This window comes from Balaenoptera physalus (genome assembly GCF_965194825.1).
Source record: "Balaenoptera physalus genome assembly, chromosome: 5".
Taxonomy (NCBI): Eukaryota; Metazoa; Chordata; class Mammalia; order Artiodactyla; family Balaenopteridae; genus Balaenoptera; species Balaenoptera physalus.
In genome coordinates, this window is record NC_138884.1 from 63743954 (window position 1) to 63763607 (window position 19654).

Genomic DNA, 19654 nt, shown 5'->3' on the forward strand with positions numbered 1-19654 from the left:
ATGGACCTAGAGTCTGTCACATAGAGTGAAGTAAGCTAGAAAGAGAAAAACAAGTATCGTATATTAATGCATATATGTGGAATCTAGAAAAATGGTACAGATGAACCTATATGCAGGGCAGGAATAGAAACACAGATATAGAGAACAGATATGTGGACACAGGTGGGGAAGGGGAGGGTGGGACGAACTGAGAGATTAGGATTGACATATGTATACTACCATGCATAAAATAGCTAGTAGAACCATGCTATAAAGCACAGAAAGCTTGGTGCTCTATGCTGACCTAGATGGGTGGGACGTGGGGTAAGTCGGGTGTGAGGGAGGTCTAAGAGGGAGGGGATATATATATACATATAGCTGATTCACTTCACTGTACAGCAGAAACTAACACAACATTGTAAAGAAAATATACTTCAATTAAAAAAAAAATGCAAAGCCAGAATTTTCTCTAGGAAAAGCTTGAAATAAAGAACAGGTTATTGAAATAGGGAGACTAGTGGTGGTGGTGTTTTATTTACTTAGAATAAATGGTCACTTCTTCCTCATTTTTGTCATTTTCTCCAAATATAGCCAGAATAGAGAAAGTCAGAAAGAAGCCTCTCAAGAATACAGATTTTTTTTTTTTTTGGTAAATCAATACTATTAAATACTAAAAGAAAAATTAACTTTAAAATATTTTGCATTTAGAACTCCCATCTTGCCATGTTCTAAGAAAATAGGTTGGGCCATTGGAAATCTACTGAGTCAGGAAATTTGAGTTCTTAAAGTTTTATGTATCTGTCAGTTGGTTTAGTGTTTGGATAGTATTAAGACCTGATTGTTGACAAGTCAACAAACTAAGGAGCCACTGGCTAGAGTTGAATGACAATTTGAGGGCAAACTGTCTTGCTAAAACTTCAGCAGAAAGAAGACCTGGAAAAGGATAACATTTGCTTTTAAACGGGAGTAAGGACAAATCTATGGATATGCCACTGGAATATGTTATACAGATGGAACTATGCCTATGAGTTTGGTAAAAAAAGAAAATCTGAAATAATGGTCAATAAAAATATCATCGCATCTGGGGAATCAATACTCTGGTTTAGAATAGTATGTCCCCCCAAAAGGCTGGACTACCTGCATCTTATTTCTGGCTATAAAAGTCAGATTCCTGGGTTTCAGCACAAAGCTACTGAGTCAGAATCACTGGGAAGAGGAACAGGAATTTACAGTATAAAGATGCTCTCTAGGTGACTTTTAGCCACACTAAAGTTTAAGAAACACTGTTCAAATCTCCCTTCTCCCCAAGACAATGAACGTATTCTATCTATGATAAACTAACTGTGTTGCTTTTTTTTTTAACAACATAGAGATACTATCTAATAATGGAATTGAGCAACCTTTAGTATTTGAAGTACTCAGAGGCATTATGAAATTCTGATGTGCAAACCCTGTTCTATTCACCATTTCTGTGTGTTTCAGAAATCAACAAGACAGAAACAGACAACTTTCTGAACAATTGTAAGTTTAATATATTTATTAAAATTGCATTACCTGAATGAAAAAATTTAACTCTAGATTAGTTAGGTTTTGTTGGTATTATAGGGTCAGAATAAAGTTTGATCTGTGCACAGCTCATGGTATTTTATCTTATTTCTGAGGCACATTTTATCGCAAAAGGATAAAAACTGGGAGGACTTTGGAATGGATGTATGGGGCTTGTGGCAGATGTGTAGTGGAAGAGAGTAGTACAGTTGTTAAAGAAAAGGCAAAAATACTTCTCAATGTTTTGATTGCAGATATCTACAATATATTCTCATGAACATTTTGTAAAGATTATATAAAAGTAATCTGTATGTTGCTATTTGTCAGCTAGAGGCAGAAATTTAGTGTTACTCTACACTAAATAAAATCTTGATGTTATTAATCCCTATTGTAAAAATTGCAGACAATTATGGGGTTGGAGTATAGATTGATGAAATTATTGAAGGCCCAGATAATATCTTCACCCATATTTTAAAAAAATACTGACTCAAGGCTTAGTGTTTCCTTTCCCCTATAGCAGAGTACCCTACCATGATTTAGAGAATACATTTGATATTTAACAGAATTAGTACAAAATACATTTATGTAAAAAGATGAAAGGAAGTGTGTTATTCACCAGCTCAGAATGTTGGTTAATTCACAAACTTAACTGAACATAAAACCAAAGGATAATCCCATTACCTAAATGGCATATATTTTTGTCACCAATATTTAGTGGGAACTTGCTATTTGCTAGTGCTGTGTTAGTCAATAGGGATATAAAATGGATTAGATTTACTCCTTGCTTAAGGCAGCTCATACTCAAATGAGACTAGATATATGAGACTAATGCATAAACAGAATTCTAAAATAATAGTTCTCAAACAGGGGCAATTTGGCCCCCAAGTGACTCTGTCCTGTTGTGGCATTTTGGTTATCATGATTGTGGGGGGGGGGGGATGCTATTGGTACTAGTGTATATAGGCCAGGGATCCTTTAAACATCCTATTACGCATGAGACGGCCCCCCACACAAGGAATTATCCATCTAACAGTGTCAATAGTGCCAAGATTGAGACATCCTGTTATAAACAATATCCTCATACTAATATTAGATATATATACATACAATAATATAAACTAATATATATTAATCTATTATATAGAGACATATATACACACAGAGTATTATTATTGTTATTATTATTGTTATTGTTACTATTATTTTGATGTAAGCATCAAGAAAGTCATAAGTAATCCAGTCTGGAGGCAAGGGAATTATTAGGGAAGGCATCCTAGAGAAGGTAATGACTGATTTAAATCTTACAAGACGAATAGGAGTTAAGTAAATGGAACACTACAGTTTAAGCAAAGGTAAGAACAAGAGAAAATACGTGATACTGTTGGAGCACAAAGTATAAGAAATTTGAGACGCAGTAACACAATTTGATTACTTAACAAACAACTGCTAACTAACGCATCATCTCTTTTGCAGGCTGTGGGACACGAAGGAACAAAACTACAAGACAGAGTCTCAGGATTGTTGGTGGGACAGAGGTACAAGAGGGTGAATGGCCATGGCAAGCTAGTCTGCAATGGGATGGGATCCATCGCTGTGGAGCAACTTTGATTAATGACACATGGCTTGTGAGTGCTGCTCACTGCTTTAGAACGTAAGTCCTGAACCTTGAGAATGACTAAGGGTAAGCAAAGTGCACTGGGGCTTGGCAGGAAGGAAATACCTCATGAGAGATGAGTTTAATACAAATTAAAGATCATATATATATGAGAGTGGGAAACTCATAAACCTTAGTAAGAGGTTTTATAGTTTAGAAATGGAAATGGTACCAAAGTACATGTAGATAAATTATCCATTGACAACTACACACTAATTTATCGAAGGAAGCAGCAATTTGAGAGTCATCTATCAGAGATGGAGGCTAGGTGGATTGTAGGTTTGACCCTGATAGGGAAATTCCACGTTGTAAGAAAAAATTAAATATGAAGAAATTTGGTAGTAACAAATTATACAACTGAATAGGTCGACTAGTTATATTTCAAGGAATTTCAATTCAGTCTTCCAACCCAGTGCAAAATGCCTACAGTATACAGGATGAGTAATGCTTTGTTAAATTATTGTATAACGTTTTCGATTTTCAGAGAAATGTGTGGATAGGCAACATGGTGCACATAGAATACATTCAGTTCTCTCATTCGGTACAGGATATGCTTTCCATATGTCCCCTGGAGTCAACTGATGCCCAGAAATGTCAAAAGGTCCTAGGATCTGGAGTGGGTGACTCAGCATGCTGAGTGGTGTGCATATCCTGAGAAACATGCCAAGGTGGAATTTCCACCTGATCTGACACCTGAGCCTTAGATTGGAAAGAATTTGTATCTATGCATAGAAACCATCATTTTAAAAAGAAAACTTATATTGATACTTTTACACTAAATTATTTAATATAAATAGTTATATTGGTAAAAATGGTAAAGTAGGATTTGTTCCTCATACTTTCTCCTCAGGTATAAGGACCCAGCCAGATGGACTGCTTCCTTTGGAGTAAAAATAGAGCCTCCAAAAATGAAACAAGGCCTCCGGAGGATAATTGTGCATGAAAAATACAAATATCCATCACATGACTATGATATTTCAGTTGCAGAGCTTTCTAGCCCTGTTCCCTACACAAATGCAGTACACAGAATTTGTCTCCCTGATGCATCCCGTGAATTCCACCCTGGTGATGAGATGTTTGTGACAGGATTTGGAGCACTGCAAAATGATGGTGCGCATCTGAGGAGAAAGTCAAATCATAGTAATTTAATTTGGTATTCTAAGGCATTTAAAGAATGGAATGCCATTACGCCAAAATATGTTTGTGGGTTGGTCATATGGACCTGGGCCAAGTCAGGCCCTACTTGTGAACTAAGTCATTTAGAAGACACATAAGTTCCTTCAGGCCTTAGGTTACAATCAAATGCATCACTACCACTATAATAATTGTGCTTCGTAAGGTGTCTGAAAGAGTAAATATATCTGAAATTTTTACTAGGGTATTAACAACATAAGAGATTAGGGATCATTAATACATACACCCAGTTGTGAAGATCAGAGAATCATAAAGCCATCATTCTCCCCTGCTGAGATTATCTTCTAAGCTTAACAATGACAGAGAAATTACTTAAACAACTGGAGGTTCTTTCCTAGGCACCTAACTTCATTTAAAATAGTTAGAAAAGAATTCATTTCCCAAATTTTACTGTATCTGAAAAAATACATATCCTAAGATTCTATGCCACCACCTTAGCCAATAATTAATTATAAAAGACTTTCTTCAGGTTTATAGAATATATGTAGATTTATAAATATGAAGTCTATTTTTTTCCTTTAGGAAGCAGTCAAAATCACCTTCGGCAAGTACAGGTGGATCTCATAGACACTAAAACCTGTAATGAACACAAAGCTTATAATAAGGCCATAACTCCTAGAATGTTATGTGCTGGCTCCTTGAAAGGAAACAGAGATGCGTGCCAGGTAAGTGGTTGGCTACATAACTTTTTCTTCACCTTTTATTTTTAAATAATTACAGCTTTACAGGAAGTTGCAAAGATAGTACAGAGGGGTCTCATCTTCCATCACCACAGAGGTCTGTCTCCCTTTATAATAACATCTGTTTCCCTCCCCCAACACTTTACCATCACTAACACCCGGCAATCACTAATCTGTTCGCCCTCTATAATTTTGAGAGTGTTATCTAAGTAGAATCATACAGTAACCTTTTTTTAGAATTCCATTTTGATTTATTTATTAGTGTTTTTGACCAGACTCTCTCTTTGTAAGAAAATTGTGTGGTTCCTCTAAGTTAAATACACATAACTTATCACAGTCTACTGGCGTTGAGATTTTACTAGTTTGAGTGGGGTTTAGAATAGAAAATGTACCTCCCTTTAAGTCTCTTTAACCCTTCCTCACTTATAATATTAAATATTAATAAATACAAATATTAAATATTTCCTCTCTATATGCTGAGAGCCACATCAAACAATGTTTCTGCTTCAAGTGCCAAATGTAACTTAGAAAACTCAAGAGGAGAAGGGAAGTCTATTTACTCATAATTTGTTCTTTCTTTCCTTCTGGTTTTCTAAGATTCTTTTTATATCATTTCTTTTCTGTTTCAGAAACTTCCTTTAGCCATTCTTTTAGTGTAGATCTGCTAGTGACAAATTCCCTTAGATTTTCTTTGTTTGCAAAATTCTATATTTCCTATTCATTTCTAAATCATAATTTTGCCAGATATAGAATTTAGGATTGACAGTTTGTTTTTTTTTTTTCCCCCAGCACTTAAATCATGGCCTCTGTGATCTCTGATGAGGAATCTGCTGTTATTAGAATTGTTTTTCCCTAAAAGATGAGGTGTCATTTCTCTCTTGCTGTGTTCAAGGTTTTCTCTTTGTCTTTAGTTTTCAGAAGTTTGATTACGTATCTTGTCATGGATTTCTCTGGGTTATACTGCTTAGGGCTTGCTCAGCTTTTTAATCTGCAGGTTTATGTCCTTTGACAAATTTGGGAAATTTTCAGCCATTATTTCTTTGAAAACTTTTTCAGCCTTTCTTTTTTGTCTCTTTCTGGAACTCTAATAACAGGTACATTAGCTCTTCCATTATGGTCTCAGAGATGTCTAAGCTTCTGTTCTTTTTTTTTCCACTCCTCTTTCTCTCTGTTCAAATTGAGTAATTTCTATCATTCTGTCTTCAAGTTCATTGATTTTTTTCTTCCATCATCCCCATTCTTCTGTTGGGCACTTCTAGTGAGGTTTTTTTTGTTGTTGTTGTTGATTATTGTATTTTTCAGTTCTGAGATTTCCATTTGATCCTTTATGTATGCTATTTCTTTACTGAAACTTCTAAATTTTTTCATTTATTTCAAGCATGGTGGTAATTGCTCATTAAGACATTTTTGTGATGGCTGCTTTAAAATCTTTGTCAGATAACTCCAACATCTGTGTCATCTCAGTGTCAGTGTCTATTGATTGCCTTTTCTCACTCAAGTCAAAATTTTCCTGGTTCTTGGTATTGAGTGATTTTCAGATGTATCCTGGACATTTTGGGTATTATGTTATGAGTCTCTGTGTCTTCTGTTTTAACAGGGCTCCTCTGACATGACACCAGAGGGGGTAGGGAAGTGCTATCCTATTCCCCACTCATTGTCCTCTGACACCAGGGTGGTGAATAGTGCTTTGTTACGGCTGGATGGAGGTGGAATTTCAGGCTCCTCACTAGGTGTGGGTTTTTTTGGTTGTTGTTGTTGTTGTTGTTTAAAGGTTAGAGAAACTTATTAAATTTAATTTTCTTTAAATATTTTCTTTTCCCCATCCTCACCAACTTGTTGGATGAACAGAAAAACCCCCACCCCTTCCATTTGGGGGATTCCACATGTAAAGCCTGAGATAGTGAGGATGAAGTATCAATATAAAAATAACACTCTGGATGGGGGCATCTTGTTACTGCTACCCTTGTGGTCTCCACTGACCTCATGGGGTAGTGGCCTCATCACTGCTTGGCTCTCCACTAGGTCTCTTCTGACATCACCCTAGTGGGAGAGAAAGTTATGCCTCCTTACCATTGGGTGGTAGTCCAGGCTCCCCAGCTGGTCACCACAGAGGAGGCAGAGGAAGGCTTCATCACCTGGCAGGGATGAAAGAGTGGCTCCCCACTCAGCCTTCTCTGACATAAGTCTGATGGGGGATTGGGCCTCATTAGATCCTGGTAAGGCTGGAAGTCTAGGCTCCCCAACTGGCCCTTGCTTATGGGGGTTGGAATGGGGCCACAGTGTTTTCTGTGATAGGCTGGAGTGTTTACTCATCACGCAGCTTCAACATTATCAACTCATGGTCGATCTTATTTCATTCCTATATATTTTAACCCCCCAACCTTCTTCTCCCCACCCTAAACTCTAGATCTATTTTGAAATAAATCACAGATGTATATGATTTCACTTGAAAATATGTCACCTATTCTACAATGCCATTTTGATAATAGTATTAGATGTGAATGTCTCGTAAATTTGGGGAATTAAAGAGGAGGAACCAAGTTTAGCCTTGTGATTATGATATCCTGCTTTTCTATTTCAGGGGGGACCTGGCACTCATTTTTCCCCCTCTTTTATGTCTACTCTCCACAATTTTTGCCACTTTACTGCCTCCATATATTTTAATATCTCAAAAATCATTAATGACTTTATATGCAAAAACCTTTACTTGGGTCTCCTACTCCTTCCCATCTCAGTGGCATGTGGCTACCTCCTCTTCAAATATGATCTTTTTTTGGGTTCCATGATCCTGAAATATGGTGATTTTCCCCTCCCTCCTTCTCCAACAACTCATTCCTGGTTCCTTATTTTGGTTTCTCTTTCTCTTCCTCTTCCTCTCTCCCTCTCTCTAAGCCTGGCTGTTCCTCAACACTCATTCTTTTTCCTCTCTATATACTCACTCAAAGAAATTATCTTTTCTTTAAGTCAGCTGTCACTTTAATGACTTCCAAACCTACAACTCCAAAATTAACCTCTTGCCCAAATTCAGTCTCACATTTTCATGTACTACAAAACCGTTTCCATTTATATGTTTTAAGTTGTTAGTATAAGACTAAAATTTATGTACTTACCATTTTAAATTCAACAGGCATCACGAAATGTTACCTGTTTTTTCATTTCAAGTTTCTCATTTATGTGGTTGGCTTTCATTATTCTTGGAAGCTTCTTTTACTCTTAAATCTCCTTCACATGTAATCAATTAAGTCATAGAATATTTTTCCTCTATACTATTTCTTCCAAATTTATCTCTTTGTCTTTATTCTTTCTGTTAAAACCCTACTCTATTCCTTCATTACTTCATATCTTGATCACTAACATTGGTTTCTAGTTTGGCTTCTTCTAGTTTTAAAAGTTTCTGTTGTGATATATATATATATTCTTTTTTAAAAAATTTTTTATTGGAGTATAGTTGATTTACAATGTTGTGTTAGTTTCTGCTGTACAGCATAGTGAATCAGTTATATCAGTTATACATACACATATTCCTTTATTTTTTCTTTGGCTATTTTGGGTCTTCGTTGCTGCAAGCGGGCTTTCTCTAGCTGCAGCGAGCGGGGGCTACTCTTCGTTGTGGTTCTCGAGCTTCTCATTGCAGTGGCTTCTCTTGTTGCGGAGCTCGGGCTCTAGGCGCGCAGGCTCAGTAGTTGTGGCTCACGGGTCCTAGGGCGCAGGCTCAGTAGTTGTGGTGCACGGGCTTAGTTGCTCCGCCGCATGTGGGACCTTCCCGAGCCAGGGATGGAACCTGTGTCCCCTGCATTGCCAGGCAGATTCTTAACCACTGCACCACCAGGGAAGTCCCATACACATATTCTTGAATAAACTTCCTGTTATGTTTCTCACTAGACCCACTCACTAAAAATAACTGAATTTATGGTAAAAATAGGGTTAGATACAGACCAACAGACCCCTCAAAGGCTATGCAACTTTGTAACCAGAGAATTAACAACATCGACAACAACAAAAATAATTGTACCTTGAAAAATAACTTAGACAATGTAGGTAGACAGAATGCCCAGGGTGGCTGGTGGCTGACTTAAGGGAAGTTAAAAATGCACAGAAACAACAGAGTAGAAATACTGACTTGCTGAGGCTGAGATAATGCACGTGGGAGTATAGCTCTGGGCAGAGGAGGAACTCCAACCTGCCAGGACCCAAGAATTAAGCAAGCCTGGGCTGTGCCACTCTGGGCGGGGAGAGGGGTTCCTCAGCACAGACACTCTTAACATTTTCTTAAAATAGAGCCTCAAAGGCTTCCGCCTGTGCAATAGTTGAGCTGAGGCCTTTTCTTCTGATGGTTGCAGTTCTACTCCCATTATCCTGGCTCCCCTGCCTAAGACAAAAACACATATAAGCCATGAAAACTTCCACCTTATCCTGATATAACTTCCCTATTCACCAATCGCATGTGAGCTAACTAATGTTAACAGAACCCACTATATCTGTCTCTATTTGATACTTGCTGGCATTACCTTAGTTTTCAGCTTGTAATGCTGTTAGACTCACTGCTGTCTTTTTTTCCTTAATTACTTTATTCTCAGACTCATTCACTCTTGTCTCTTAAACAAATTTAAGCTTTGTTGTCTCTGGCAATCTTCTATTTCTTTTTCCTAATCTGCTATGTCTTCACATATGCCTGGGTTTCAATTATCAAAGTGATTTGTTTTCAAATAGCTTCATATAGTACATTTTATTTCTATAAGCAGATTGTACACTGCTTGAGAGGAGGGCTCATGTGTTTATACTCTTTTTACATCTCCTACCACATATGAGAGTATAAGTAAATACTTATTGGTTAATTGATTTAAAAATTACAAACACATTATTTTTAATTGAGTTATTATTAGTATTAGTTAATATTTTTATGTGGACAAAAGAAAATTCACAAGGAAGTTAGTATAATGTAAGGGGAAAAAAAGCATAGGCTTCTGAGTTAGATCACTCTGCATATTGAATAGCATATGATATCAGGAAAACTGCTTAACTTCTGTTGGCTTCAGTTTCTTCACTGCTAAAATGGAGAAAATGAAACCTAACTCCATGTTTTGTTGCCAGAATTACATGGGTTAATGAAATAATATGTTAATTAATAGTTTCATATAGTGCTGAACACTTAGTGGGTGGTCAGCAACTAGAGACCCCAGGATTTTTCGGGAAGATCAGTCAGCACCTTGTTTTTATGACCTGTATAAAGAAACAGCCCGCTGGCTGTTTTTCACAAGGCACAAACAATTGGAATTTGTGGTTATATATAATATTTACTAAGTTCTGTTTCGCGCCAGGCTCTGTGCTGAGCACATTGCATATGCTGTCTTGCATAATCTTCAAAATTATCATTGAAGATAGGTATTATTAGCAGCATTACAAATAAGCAAATTAAAGGTCTTAGCCAGCTTGGAAGGGCCAGACTTGAGATTTAAACCCAGGTGTCTGACCCTAATGTCCATACTCTTTATCAGTAATAAATTCTTCACCCTTCTTTTGGGAGCTGTGTCAAACTGATAAAGAGTATGGGCAGTTATTTTGTCAGAAGTATCAGACTAGTACTGTCCTGCCAAGAGATGGAGTCTTTAATCTCTGTGTACTGAGCCCTGAGTCTAAGCTGTTCTCCAGGTAGGGGAGCGCCTCCTTTATGTGAATTACTGGCATAGATAGAAAGCATTGCTTCTTATTTGAGCACACTGAAGATTTTTGAAAACCGCCCCTTTCATTAAACTCATGTTAGAAAAATAGCACATTTCTCTGTGATAAACTGAAATACTAATTACCAATCTCTCCCTTCTCCTTTAGGGTGACTCCGGAGGACCACTGGTTAGTCCAGATGCTAGAGATATTTGGTACCTCGCTGGAATAGTGAGCTGGGGAGACGAATGTGGGCATCCCAATAAACCCGGTGTTTATGCTAGAGTGACTGCCTTCCGGGACTGGATCGCTTCCAAAACTGGTGTCTGAGAGAACAACCTAGAAGAATGGAACACATTTTTGTGTAGAGGCCGTTCTTAGAGATATAGAATTGCAGAAGGAGTCATGCAGATCACCTGGATGTGACCTATCGAACTAAACTACCTGCTATTTCCTTCCTACCTCTGCTTCACATAGCATCCTGCTTCTGCCAGATGGATTCTGTCTCAACTTGCAGTCACTTGTTTCCTAGGAGTTTTCTGTCATCAAATTTTGGCTTGTTGACATAAATTTCTCATGCATACATACAGTTTGAAGTGATCCCTTCCTTCATTTTCCCAGCTTCTCTCATCTCAGTAAATTTCCACTTTCAAGGTGCAGGACAAAGAGTAAAAGGAAGTATGAAAAGGAAAGAACTACATTTTTACGTACAGAAAAGTATTAGGTGTTTTTTTTTCTTTATGGAATGAAGAAAATGATCTTAATCATTATGAAAGCTCAAGCAAACAGACAGCGGCATACCAAACACTTCATGACGGCAAAAGAATGGGAACTAAAGTTAAGGAAACAAAGAGAAGCCAAGATACAACTTTATTTTCATTTCCAGCCAACAACAGAGATAAATGTGGGGAAGATTCTGTTTTCTTGTGGCCTATAATAATTATACAAACTCTATATAATGTACTTATTCTAAGTTAAAGCAAATAATATTTATTTAACATTGCACTACTGAGAATGTCAATATATAATAATAAAAAATAAATATCATCAATTTGCTTGATATTATAATATAATAATCCATGAGAAAGGGGAAGATGGGGAAAATGTCACCAATCAATTTATTGCAAATTCTTTTAAAGTCTGAGGCTAGAATGAAAATTCACTTAAGAACAACCAGCATACCTTATGTGGTAAGATTTTTGTATGGTTGGATAGGAGGAAATAAAAACAGAATCAGTGCAAACTACTGAATGAAATGGAATTATCACCAAGTGCTTGTGTATTTGTATTTAAAGCTTTTCCAAACTGCAAGGCCTTGAAGGGGAATAAGGTCCAGGTGTTAGTGTGTAGCCGTAGTTGTGCAAATGAAGCTAGAGGTCAGACCTCTATTTTGAAATGACTGCAGATTCCCCTTCCTACCACTCCCTCCCCCTCCTCCACATTTCCATTCTGTGCTTGGACCATGGGCCTCTTATACTCTTCTGGGCTCAGAGGGAAGACCTCATCACGAAAGCTGCCTCCTGCTACCTCTAGCATGACACTGCATTGCTCACTGCCTAGATATAAAGTTGATGAGAAAAAGCCTAATATCAACCACCTTCATAATTTCAGCTTTGGTAAATTATCACTGAGTTGTTAGATACACAACATTCAAGTGATCTGGGCACTATGAAGTTAGGATGGGTGCCATGGCGTACGGGCCTGTTGGTGGTGAGATTTCACGGAATCTTTCCATTACCCTTTCCTCATTGTGTATAGCTACTCATGTGAGTTCTGTATTGTACCGTAACCACTTTGAAAAAAAAATTAGTAGAAAAAAATTGACTTTTACCAACCTAAATAACACTGGTATATGAACAGATAAAATTTAGGGACTTGGCTAAAATAAGGTAGGAAATCTGATATGAATTGACAGCGTTAAATATTTTGCAAAAACATATTTCATTTAATGAACTCTTTTGAAAAAAATTGAGGAAAATGTTGAATTTTAAACAAAGACTTAAGTACATGTCAAACTTAATTTCTCTCAGTGTTCTGTAAATTGGTTCCCCTTGTTTGAGTATGTTTGGCAGTTGGGCCTCTAGGTAGCACCCAGGTAGATACAGGGAAGCAAGCCCTTGGGATGTTCAAGTAATAATGAAAACTGTAGTAAAACCGAAAGAATACAATTCATCTTTGCGAAGGCATTTAAAAATGAATCCATATGAACTGACACCATGAGTAGTATTTTCCAGATTTCTGGACGTGACTTTCCAAATTAAAATAAAATTTATAATGTGATAATGAGGAATTTCTTTGGCAAACAAACTTGAAGAGATTTAAATTAAGGAGAAATTTTAGAAGTTTAATTTCACAATGGCATCATATTTCTCAGAGAAATATCTTTGATATTTTCTTTTACAAAAGATTTGAGAAATAGAGGTTAGACCACAGTGAAAATATGAGCAATAGTTCAAATTTTATGTGCACAGAGAAATAGATAATACAGTATCGTATTTTTAAAATAACTTTCTTTGAAAGATAACTTATAAAGGGTTTCAGCATTCTTGGACATGTCTGCTTTAACCATCTCGTTGGAAAAAGTTAAGAAGTCATGACTGAAATAATATTTATTAACTGTGCAAGAGGGCAGGACATTTCTCAGCTACATCTTTTATTTCTCTTCCCACAGTACCTAATAAAATGCTCTGTATATAATAGTCTTTCAATAAGTGTTGTTGAACTGACCTTTTATTTTTGTATTATGCAGAAAATATAGCTTTGTTATTATTTACACATTGATTTAACACATTTTTGACCGGAGACATATTACGGCCACAAGCGTTAGTTTCTGCAAAAATCCCCCGGTTAATAATGTGTTAAGAAGTAATTGCAGATTTTACATTGTGTGACTTAAGCCAGTTATTTTAAACACACTAAGCCTCAATATACTCACTTATAAAACAGGGATAATAATATTTACCTCAAACACTGTTGTAGAGATTAAAATGAGATATTTTAAAGTGCTTAGCAAAGTTCTCGGAACATAGTAGGTGCTCAAGAAACGGTGCTATTATAACTGTTGCTGTAACTACAGTCTTATTTTATACGATTGCTACTTGATCACAATAGCTTGAATAAGTATTTTCAAAATGAAGAGATGAGTAGGTCAACAGAATGCGCTGACTTCTTGTTTAATTCTAATTCTACAAAAGAAGTTTTATTGGGATCATTCCAAAAGAGATTGTCAAGTTGTTCTCTGTTATTCTAATTATTCATTTCAACTTTAAAAAATGATAAACCTTATTAACCATAGAGTTACTGGATTACATGAAGATCTACAGTCTAGTTCAAATGATGCCTCCTCCATGAAGCCTTCCTTGACTCCCTCAAGTGGAGATAACATTCTTTTTTCTGAAATTTCTTACCACTTGAAAACAACATTTTATTTTCAGATAATCATAGACTCACACAGAGTTGTAAAATGTAATACAGAGAGATCATGTGTATCCTTTATCCAGTTTCTGGCAAAGGTAACATCTAGCTTAGCTATAGTACAATATCACAACCAGGAAGTTGACATTGAGACAATCTATTGACCTTTTGACATTTTATGTTTTTAAAACACGCAGTTATTTGCATGTGTGTGTGTATTTAGTTCCATGTGGCTTTATCTCATGTATGGATTTGTGGGCCACCACCACAGTCAAAATGCAGAATAGTTTGATCACAAGGACACCTCATGCTACCCACGGCCATCTGGCTCCATCCCTACCCCTGTTCCCAGTCTTTAACCCCTGGCAAACATTAATCTGTTCTCCATCTGTATAATTTTGTCATTCCAAGAATGGTATATAAATGGAATCATACGATATGTAAACTTTGGAGGTTGGCTTCTTCACTCAGCATAATTCCCTTGAGATCAATCCAAGTTGTGCATGTCACACACACACAATAATTCATTCTTATTTTATTGATGTGTAGTATTCCACAGTATGGAAGCACTGCAGTTTGTTTAACCATTCATACGTTGAAGGGCATTCAAGTTGTTTATAGTTTTTGGCTACTATGAATAAAGCTACCATAACACTTGTATGTGGGTGTGTAGGTTTTTGTGTGAACCTAAGTTTTCATTGTATCTTCCCATTTTTTTCTCAATCTTGTATAAAGTACTATGCAAACACACATCAATTGTCAACCCTAACCTCCTTTGGTGTACAAATTTTACATTTACCACTGTTCCTGGTGCATCATCCTATGTACTTACACACTTAGAAACTTCGCAGGACCAATTATATGTTCAAATACAATAAGACTATATCTTAATAATAGTGTTATTATCTTAATATCTTTTCATGTAAACATAGGGAATTTAATAATTAAATTCTGTGACGTTCAAGAAATTCACGAAACATTTTCAAAGAAACAACTTTTAGCAGAAAGGCAGTGCAGCAATGATGTTTTTTAACTCTAGAATATTTCTTTTGTTAGTTCTAGCACTTCTGGTGGTGTAAATTAACAAACACTACTGATGTTCGGGTTTCTTCCTGCAAAATGAAGCAGCCATACCATGGATTGGGTGACTTTAATAAACAACAGAAATGTGTTTCTTGCAGTTCTGGAGGTTGGGAAGCCCAAGATCAATGTGCCAGTTATAAGATAAATAAGTACTAGAGATCTAATGTACAATATTATTAATATAATTAACACTAAAAAGTAATTTTATATTTAAAAATAAATATGAGGACAGTGTTAAATAAATTGCACTCAGGGTGCCATTAAAAATGGATTTTTTTGACCTAAACAGACATTTCTCCAAAGAAGACATACAGATGGCTAAGAGGCACATGAAAAGATGCTCAACATCACTAATTATTAGAGAAATGCAAATGAAAACTACAATGAGATACCACTTCACACCAGTCAGAATGGCCATCATCAAAAAGTCTACAAACAATAAATGCTGGAGAGGGTGTGGAGAAAAGGGAACCCTCTTACACTGTTGTGGGAATGTAAATTGGTAGAGCTACTATGGAGAACAGTAGGGAGGTTAATTAAAAAACTAAAAATAGAGCTACCATATGCTCTAACAATCCCACTCCTGGGCATATATCCAGAGAAAACTATGGTTCAAAAGGATACATACACCCCAATGTTCATTGCAGTGCTGTTTACAATAGCCAAGACATGGAAGCAACCTAAATGTCCATTGACAGATGAATGGATAAAGAAGATGCGGGACATATACACAATGGAATATTACTAACCCATTAAAAATAATGAAATAATGTCATTTGCAGCAATATGGATGGACCTGGAGATTATCATACTAAGTGAAGTAAGTCAGACAGAGAAAGACAAATATTATATGATATTGCTTGTATGTGGAATAAAACAAAATGATACAAATGAACTTATTTACAAAACAGAAGCAAACTCACAGACTTAGAAAACAAACTTATGGTGACCAAAAGGGAAAGGTGGGGAGGAGGGATAAATTGGGAGTTTTGGATTGTGTGAATACACACTACTATATTTAAGATAGTTAACAATCAAGGACCTACTGTATAGCACAGGGAACTCAGTATTCTGTAATAACCTAAATGGGAAAAGAATTTGAAAAAGAATAGATAGATGTATATGGATAACTGAATCACTTTGTTGTATGCCTGAAACTAACAAAACATTGTAAATCAACTGTAGTCCAATATAAAATAAAAATTTTTTAAAAATGGACTTTTTACGGTCCGCTCTGCGGCGGGCCCAGTGAGGCCCCTCGGAATTCGGGGCAGCCGGGAACTCGGCCTCCACCCTCGCAGCCCTCTCGCTGGGGAGACCCAGGCTGGCAACGCTGGGCCCTACCCTGGAAGGGCTCAGAGCCCGGCGCCTGGACTGGGGACTTGCTGCACTTAGGCGTAAATTGCAATCGATTAGGGATCCTTTCTCAGACTCAAGTTAGAAGTGAGAGTTCAGATAAGTGAGGCTGCCACTGCTGCTTTGAACACCTCAGAAGGGGAGAATGCATTTATCAGGAGTGAAAAAGAAGAGCTTGCTAGGAGTCAAAGAAAATAATAAAAAGTCCAGCACTAGGGCTCCTTCTCCTACCAAACGCAAAGACCGCTCTGACGAGAAGTCCAAGGATCGCTCTAAAGATAAGGGGGCCACTAAGAAGTCAAGCGAGAAGGATCTTGGCAGGGATAAAACGCGAAAGAGGCGCAGCGCTTCCAGTGGTAGCAGCAGCACCAGGTCTCGGTCCAGCTCGACCTCCAGCTTGGGCTCCAGCACCAGCACGGGCTCCAGCAGCGGCTCCAGCTCATCTTCAGCATCGAGCCGCTCAGGAAGTTCCAGCACATCCTGCAGCTCCAGCTCCGGCAGCTCCCCTGGCTCTCCGAGTCCTTCTCAGCGCAGGCAGGACAGCAGGCGGCGTTCCCGCTCCAAATCCAAACCACCCAAAAGAGGTGAAAAGGAAAGGAAAAGGCAGAGCCCTTCCCCTAAACACACCAAAGTGCACACTGGAAGGCTCACCAGGAATGTGACCAAGGATCATATCATGGAGATATTCTCCACCTATGGGAAAATTAAAATGATTGACGTGCCTATAGAAAGGATGCACCCACATCTGTCTAAAGGCTACGCATATGTGGAGTTTGAGAATCCAGATGAGGCCGAGAAGGCGCCGAAGCACATGGACGGAGGACACATGGATGGCCAGGAGATCACTGCCACTGCTGTGCTGGCCCCCTGGCCTCGGCCACCACCACCCCACCCCCCCCAGCGATTCAGCCCTCCCAGGAGAATGCTGCCACCACCTCCCATGTGGTGCAGGTCACCCCCACGGATGAGGAGAAGGTCGCGTTCCCCTCGGCGCAGGTCCCCCGGCCGCCGCAGCCACAGGAGCCTCTCCAGTTCCAACTCCTCCCGATAAGCAGGGCCACCGAAGCCCTGCACTGTGACTTGCATCCCATCCAACTCACTTTTGTCACTTTTCTAGCCGAAGGAGGATCGGTAGGAAAGAAATCCCTCACTCAGGGGCAGGCTTCGAAGGTGAAGGCAGTAACTGCCACATTTCCCCTGGCGGCAGAGTTCAGGCTGCAGGAGTGTTGTTGCTTTGGGGTTGTGCTTATAAAGATGCCCTCCAGTTTTCTGGCTGGAAGGCTTCCACATTTCTAGCTCCTGAGAGTCAGTTTAGTGGCAAAGCCAGCAGGGATGAGCCAGGGGCTCCAGAAGGTGGTACAGCCCCAGCCCGGCAGCATGTTTTCCCATTCCACAGATGACCTGGGGCTGATCCGGTGGCCTGCTCATGCCCTAACCTGTTGGCCTGCAGGGTCCCACAGGAAAAGGTATGCTCTTATGCAATTGCCGTTCCTGTGAGCCTGGCCCTGCTCCCTTGCTTGAGTCCTCTTCTAACCTCTAGTGCCAAATACCCAAAATGGTTCTTTTCATGTGTACTGATGTGCACACACACATACACACACACACACACACCCAAGTCTCCCTTTCTCTCTGAAACTGGTAAGCTGAGAGTCACCTCTGTCAGATCATCACAGAAGCCCCCCGTTGTGTTGGTATTCATGGTGGTCGTGGAGGTTACCTTGGCAATGTGTACACTGCTTTTTTGGCTTTTATTGTACAGTCAGTACTATACATTTTCTGTTTTGAGTTTTGTAACTTTGTATGTAACATTTTAGGTAATATTGTGTTTGTACTTTGTTGTGTAGAGGACAGAATTGTGTTGAATAAACCTAGGATAAGAGTGCAAAAAAAAAAAAAAAAAAAAGAGGATTTTTTTGCCCACAGAGATATATGCAGGTAGAACTCTAGATGGTGCTACTAATCTGCAAATCAGACTTTCAGCCAGGAAAGAAGACCTGCTGGTCCAGGTGGAATAATTCTGAGGGGACAATTAGAATATCTATACTTAAAAACTATGATAAAAGAAGAGAATTCAGACTGAGCTCTGACCACCACAGCAACAGTCAGCTCTACCCACCACCAGAGCCTCTCATCAAGCCTCTTAGATAGCCCCAACCACCAGAGGGCAGACAGCAGAAGCAAGAAAAAGTAAATCCTGCAGCCAGTGGAACAAAAACCACATTCACAGAAAGACAGACAAGATGAAAAGGCAGAGGGCTATATACCAGATGAAGGAACAAGATAAAACCCCAGAAAAACAACTAAATGAAGTGGAGATAGGCAACATTCCAGAAAAAGAATTCAGAATAATGATAGTGAAGATGATCCAGGACCTCAGAATAAGAATGGAGGCAAAGATCGAGAAGATGCAAGAAATGTTTAACAAAGACCTAGAAGAATTAAAGAACAAACAAACAGAGATGAACAATACAATAACTGAAATGAAAACTACACTAGAAGGAATCAATAGCAGAATAACTGAGGCAGAAGAACGGATAAGTGACCTGGAAGACAGAATGGTGGAATTCACTGCTGCGGAACAGACTAAAGAAAAAAGAATGAAAAGAAATGAAGACAGCCTAAGAGACCTCTGGGACAACATTAAACGCAACATTCACATTATAGGGGTGCCAGAAGGAGAAGAGAGAGAGAAAGGACCAGAGAAAATATTTGAAGAGATTATAGTCGAAAACGTCCCTAACATGGGAAAGGAAATAGCCACCCAAGTCCAGGAAGTGCAGAGAGTCCCATACAGGATAAACCCAAGGAGAAACACGCCGAGACACATAGTAATCAAATTGGCAAAAATTAAAGACAAGGAAAATTATTGAAAGCAGCAAGGGAAAAATGACAAATAACATACAAGGGAACTCCCATAAGGTTAACAGCTGATTTCTCAGCAGAAACTCTGCAAGCCAGAAGGGAGTGGCATGATATACTTAAAGTGATGAAAGGGAAGAACCTACAACCAAGATTACTCTACCAGGCAAGGATCTCATTTAGATTTGATGGAGAAATCAAAAGCTTTACAGACAAGCAAAGGCTAAGAGAA

General features: G+C 38.3%; 1 protein-coding gene and 1 pseudogene across 2 annotated transcripts in view; both read left to right on the forward strand.

The window, feature by feature from the left end:
• Nucleotides 1–11040, forward strand: part of TMPRSS11E (transmembrane serine protease 11E) — a gene marked incomplete at its 3' end in the record, with an annotated part of 62003 nt that extends 50963 nt beyond the window's left edge. The window contains exons 6-10 of the mRNA XM_082463847.1: nt 1462–1500; nt 2998–3175; nt 4029–4288; nt 4895–5037; nt 10879–11040. Of these exons, the coding sequence (XP_082319973.1) occupies nt 1462–1500; nt 2998–3175; nt 4029–4288; nt 4895–5037; nt 10879–11040 (782 nt within the window). The remainder of the gene's footprint in view (nt 1–1461; nt 1501–2997; nt 3176–4028; nt 4289–4894; nt 5038–10878) is intronic.
• A 5655-nt stretch (nt 11041–16695) lies between these two features.
• LOC309661814 (RNA-binding protein with serine-rich domain 1 pseudogene) lies at nt 16696–17781 on the forward strand (annotated as a pseudogene). Its single transcript has one exon. The product of its transcript is annotated as an RNA-binding protein with serine-rich domain 1 pseudogene (transcript).
• Nucleotides 17782–19654: the final 1873 nt, after the last annotated feature.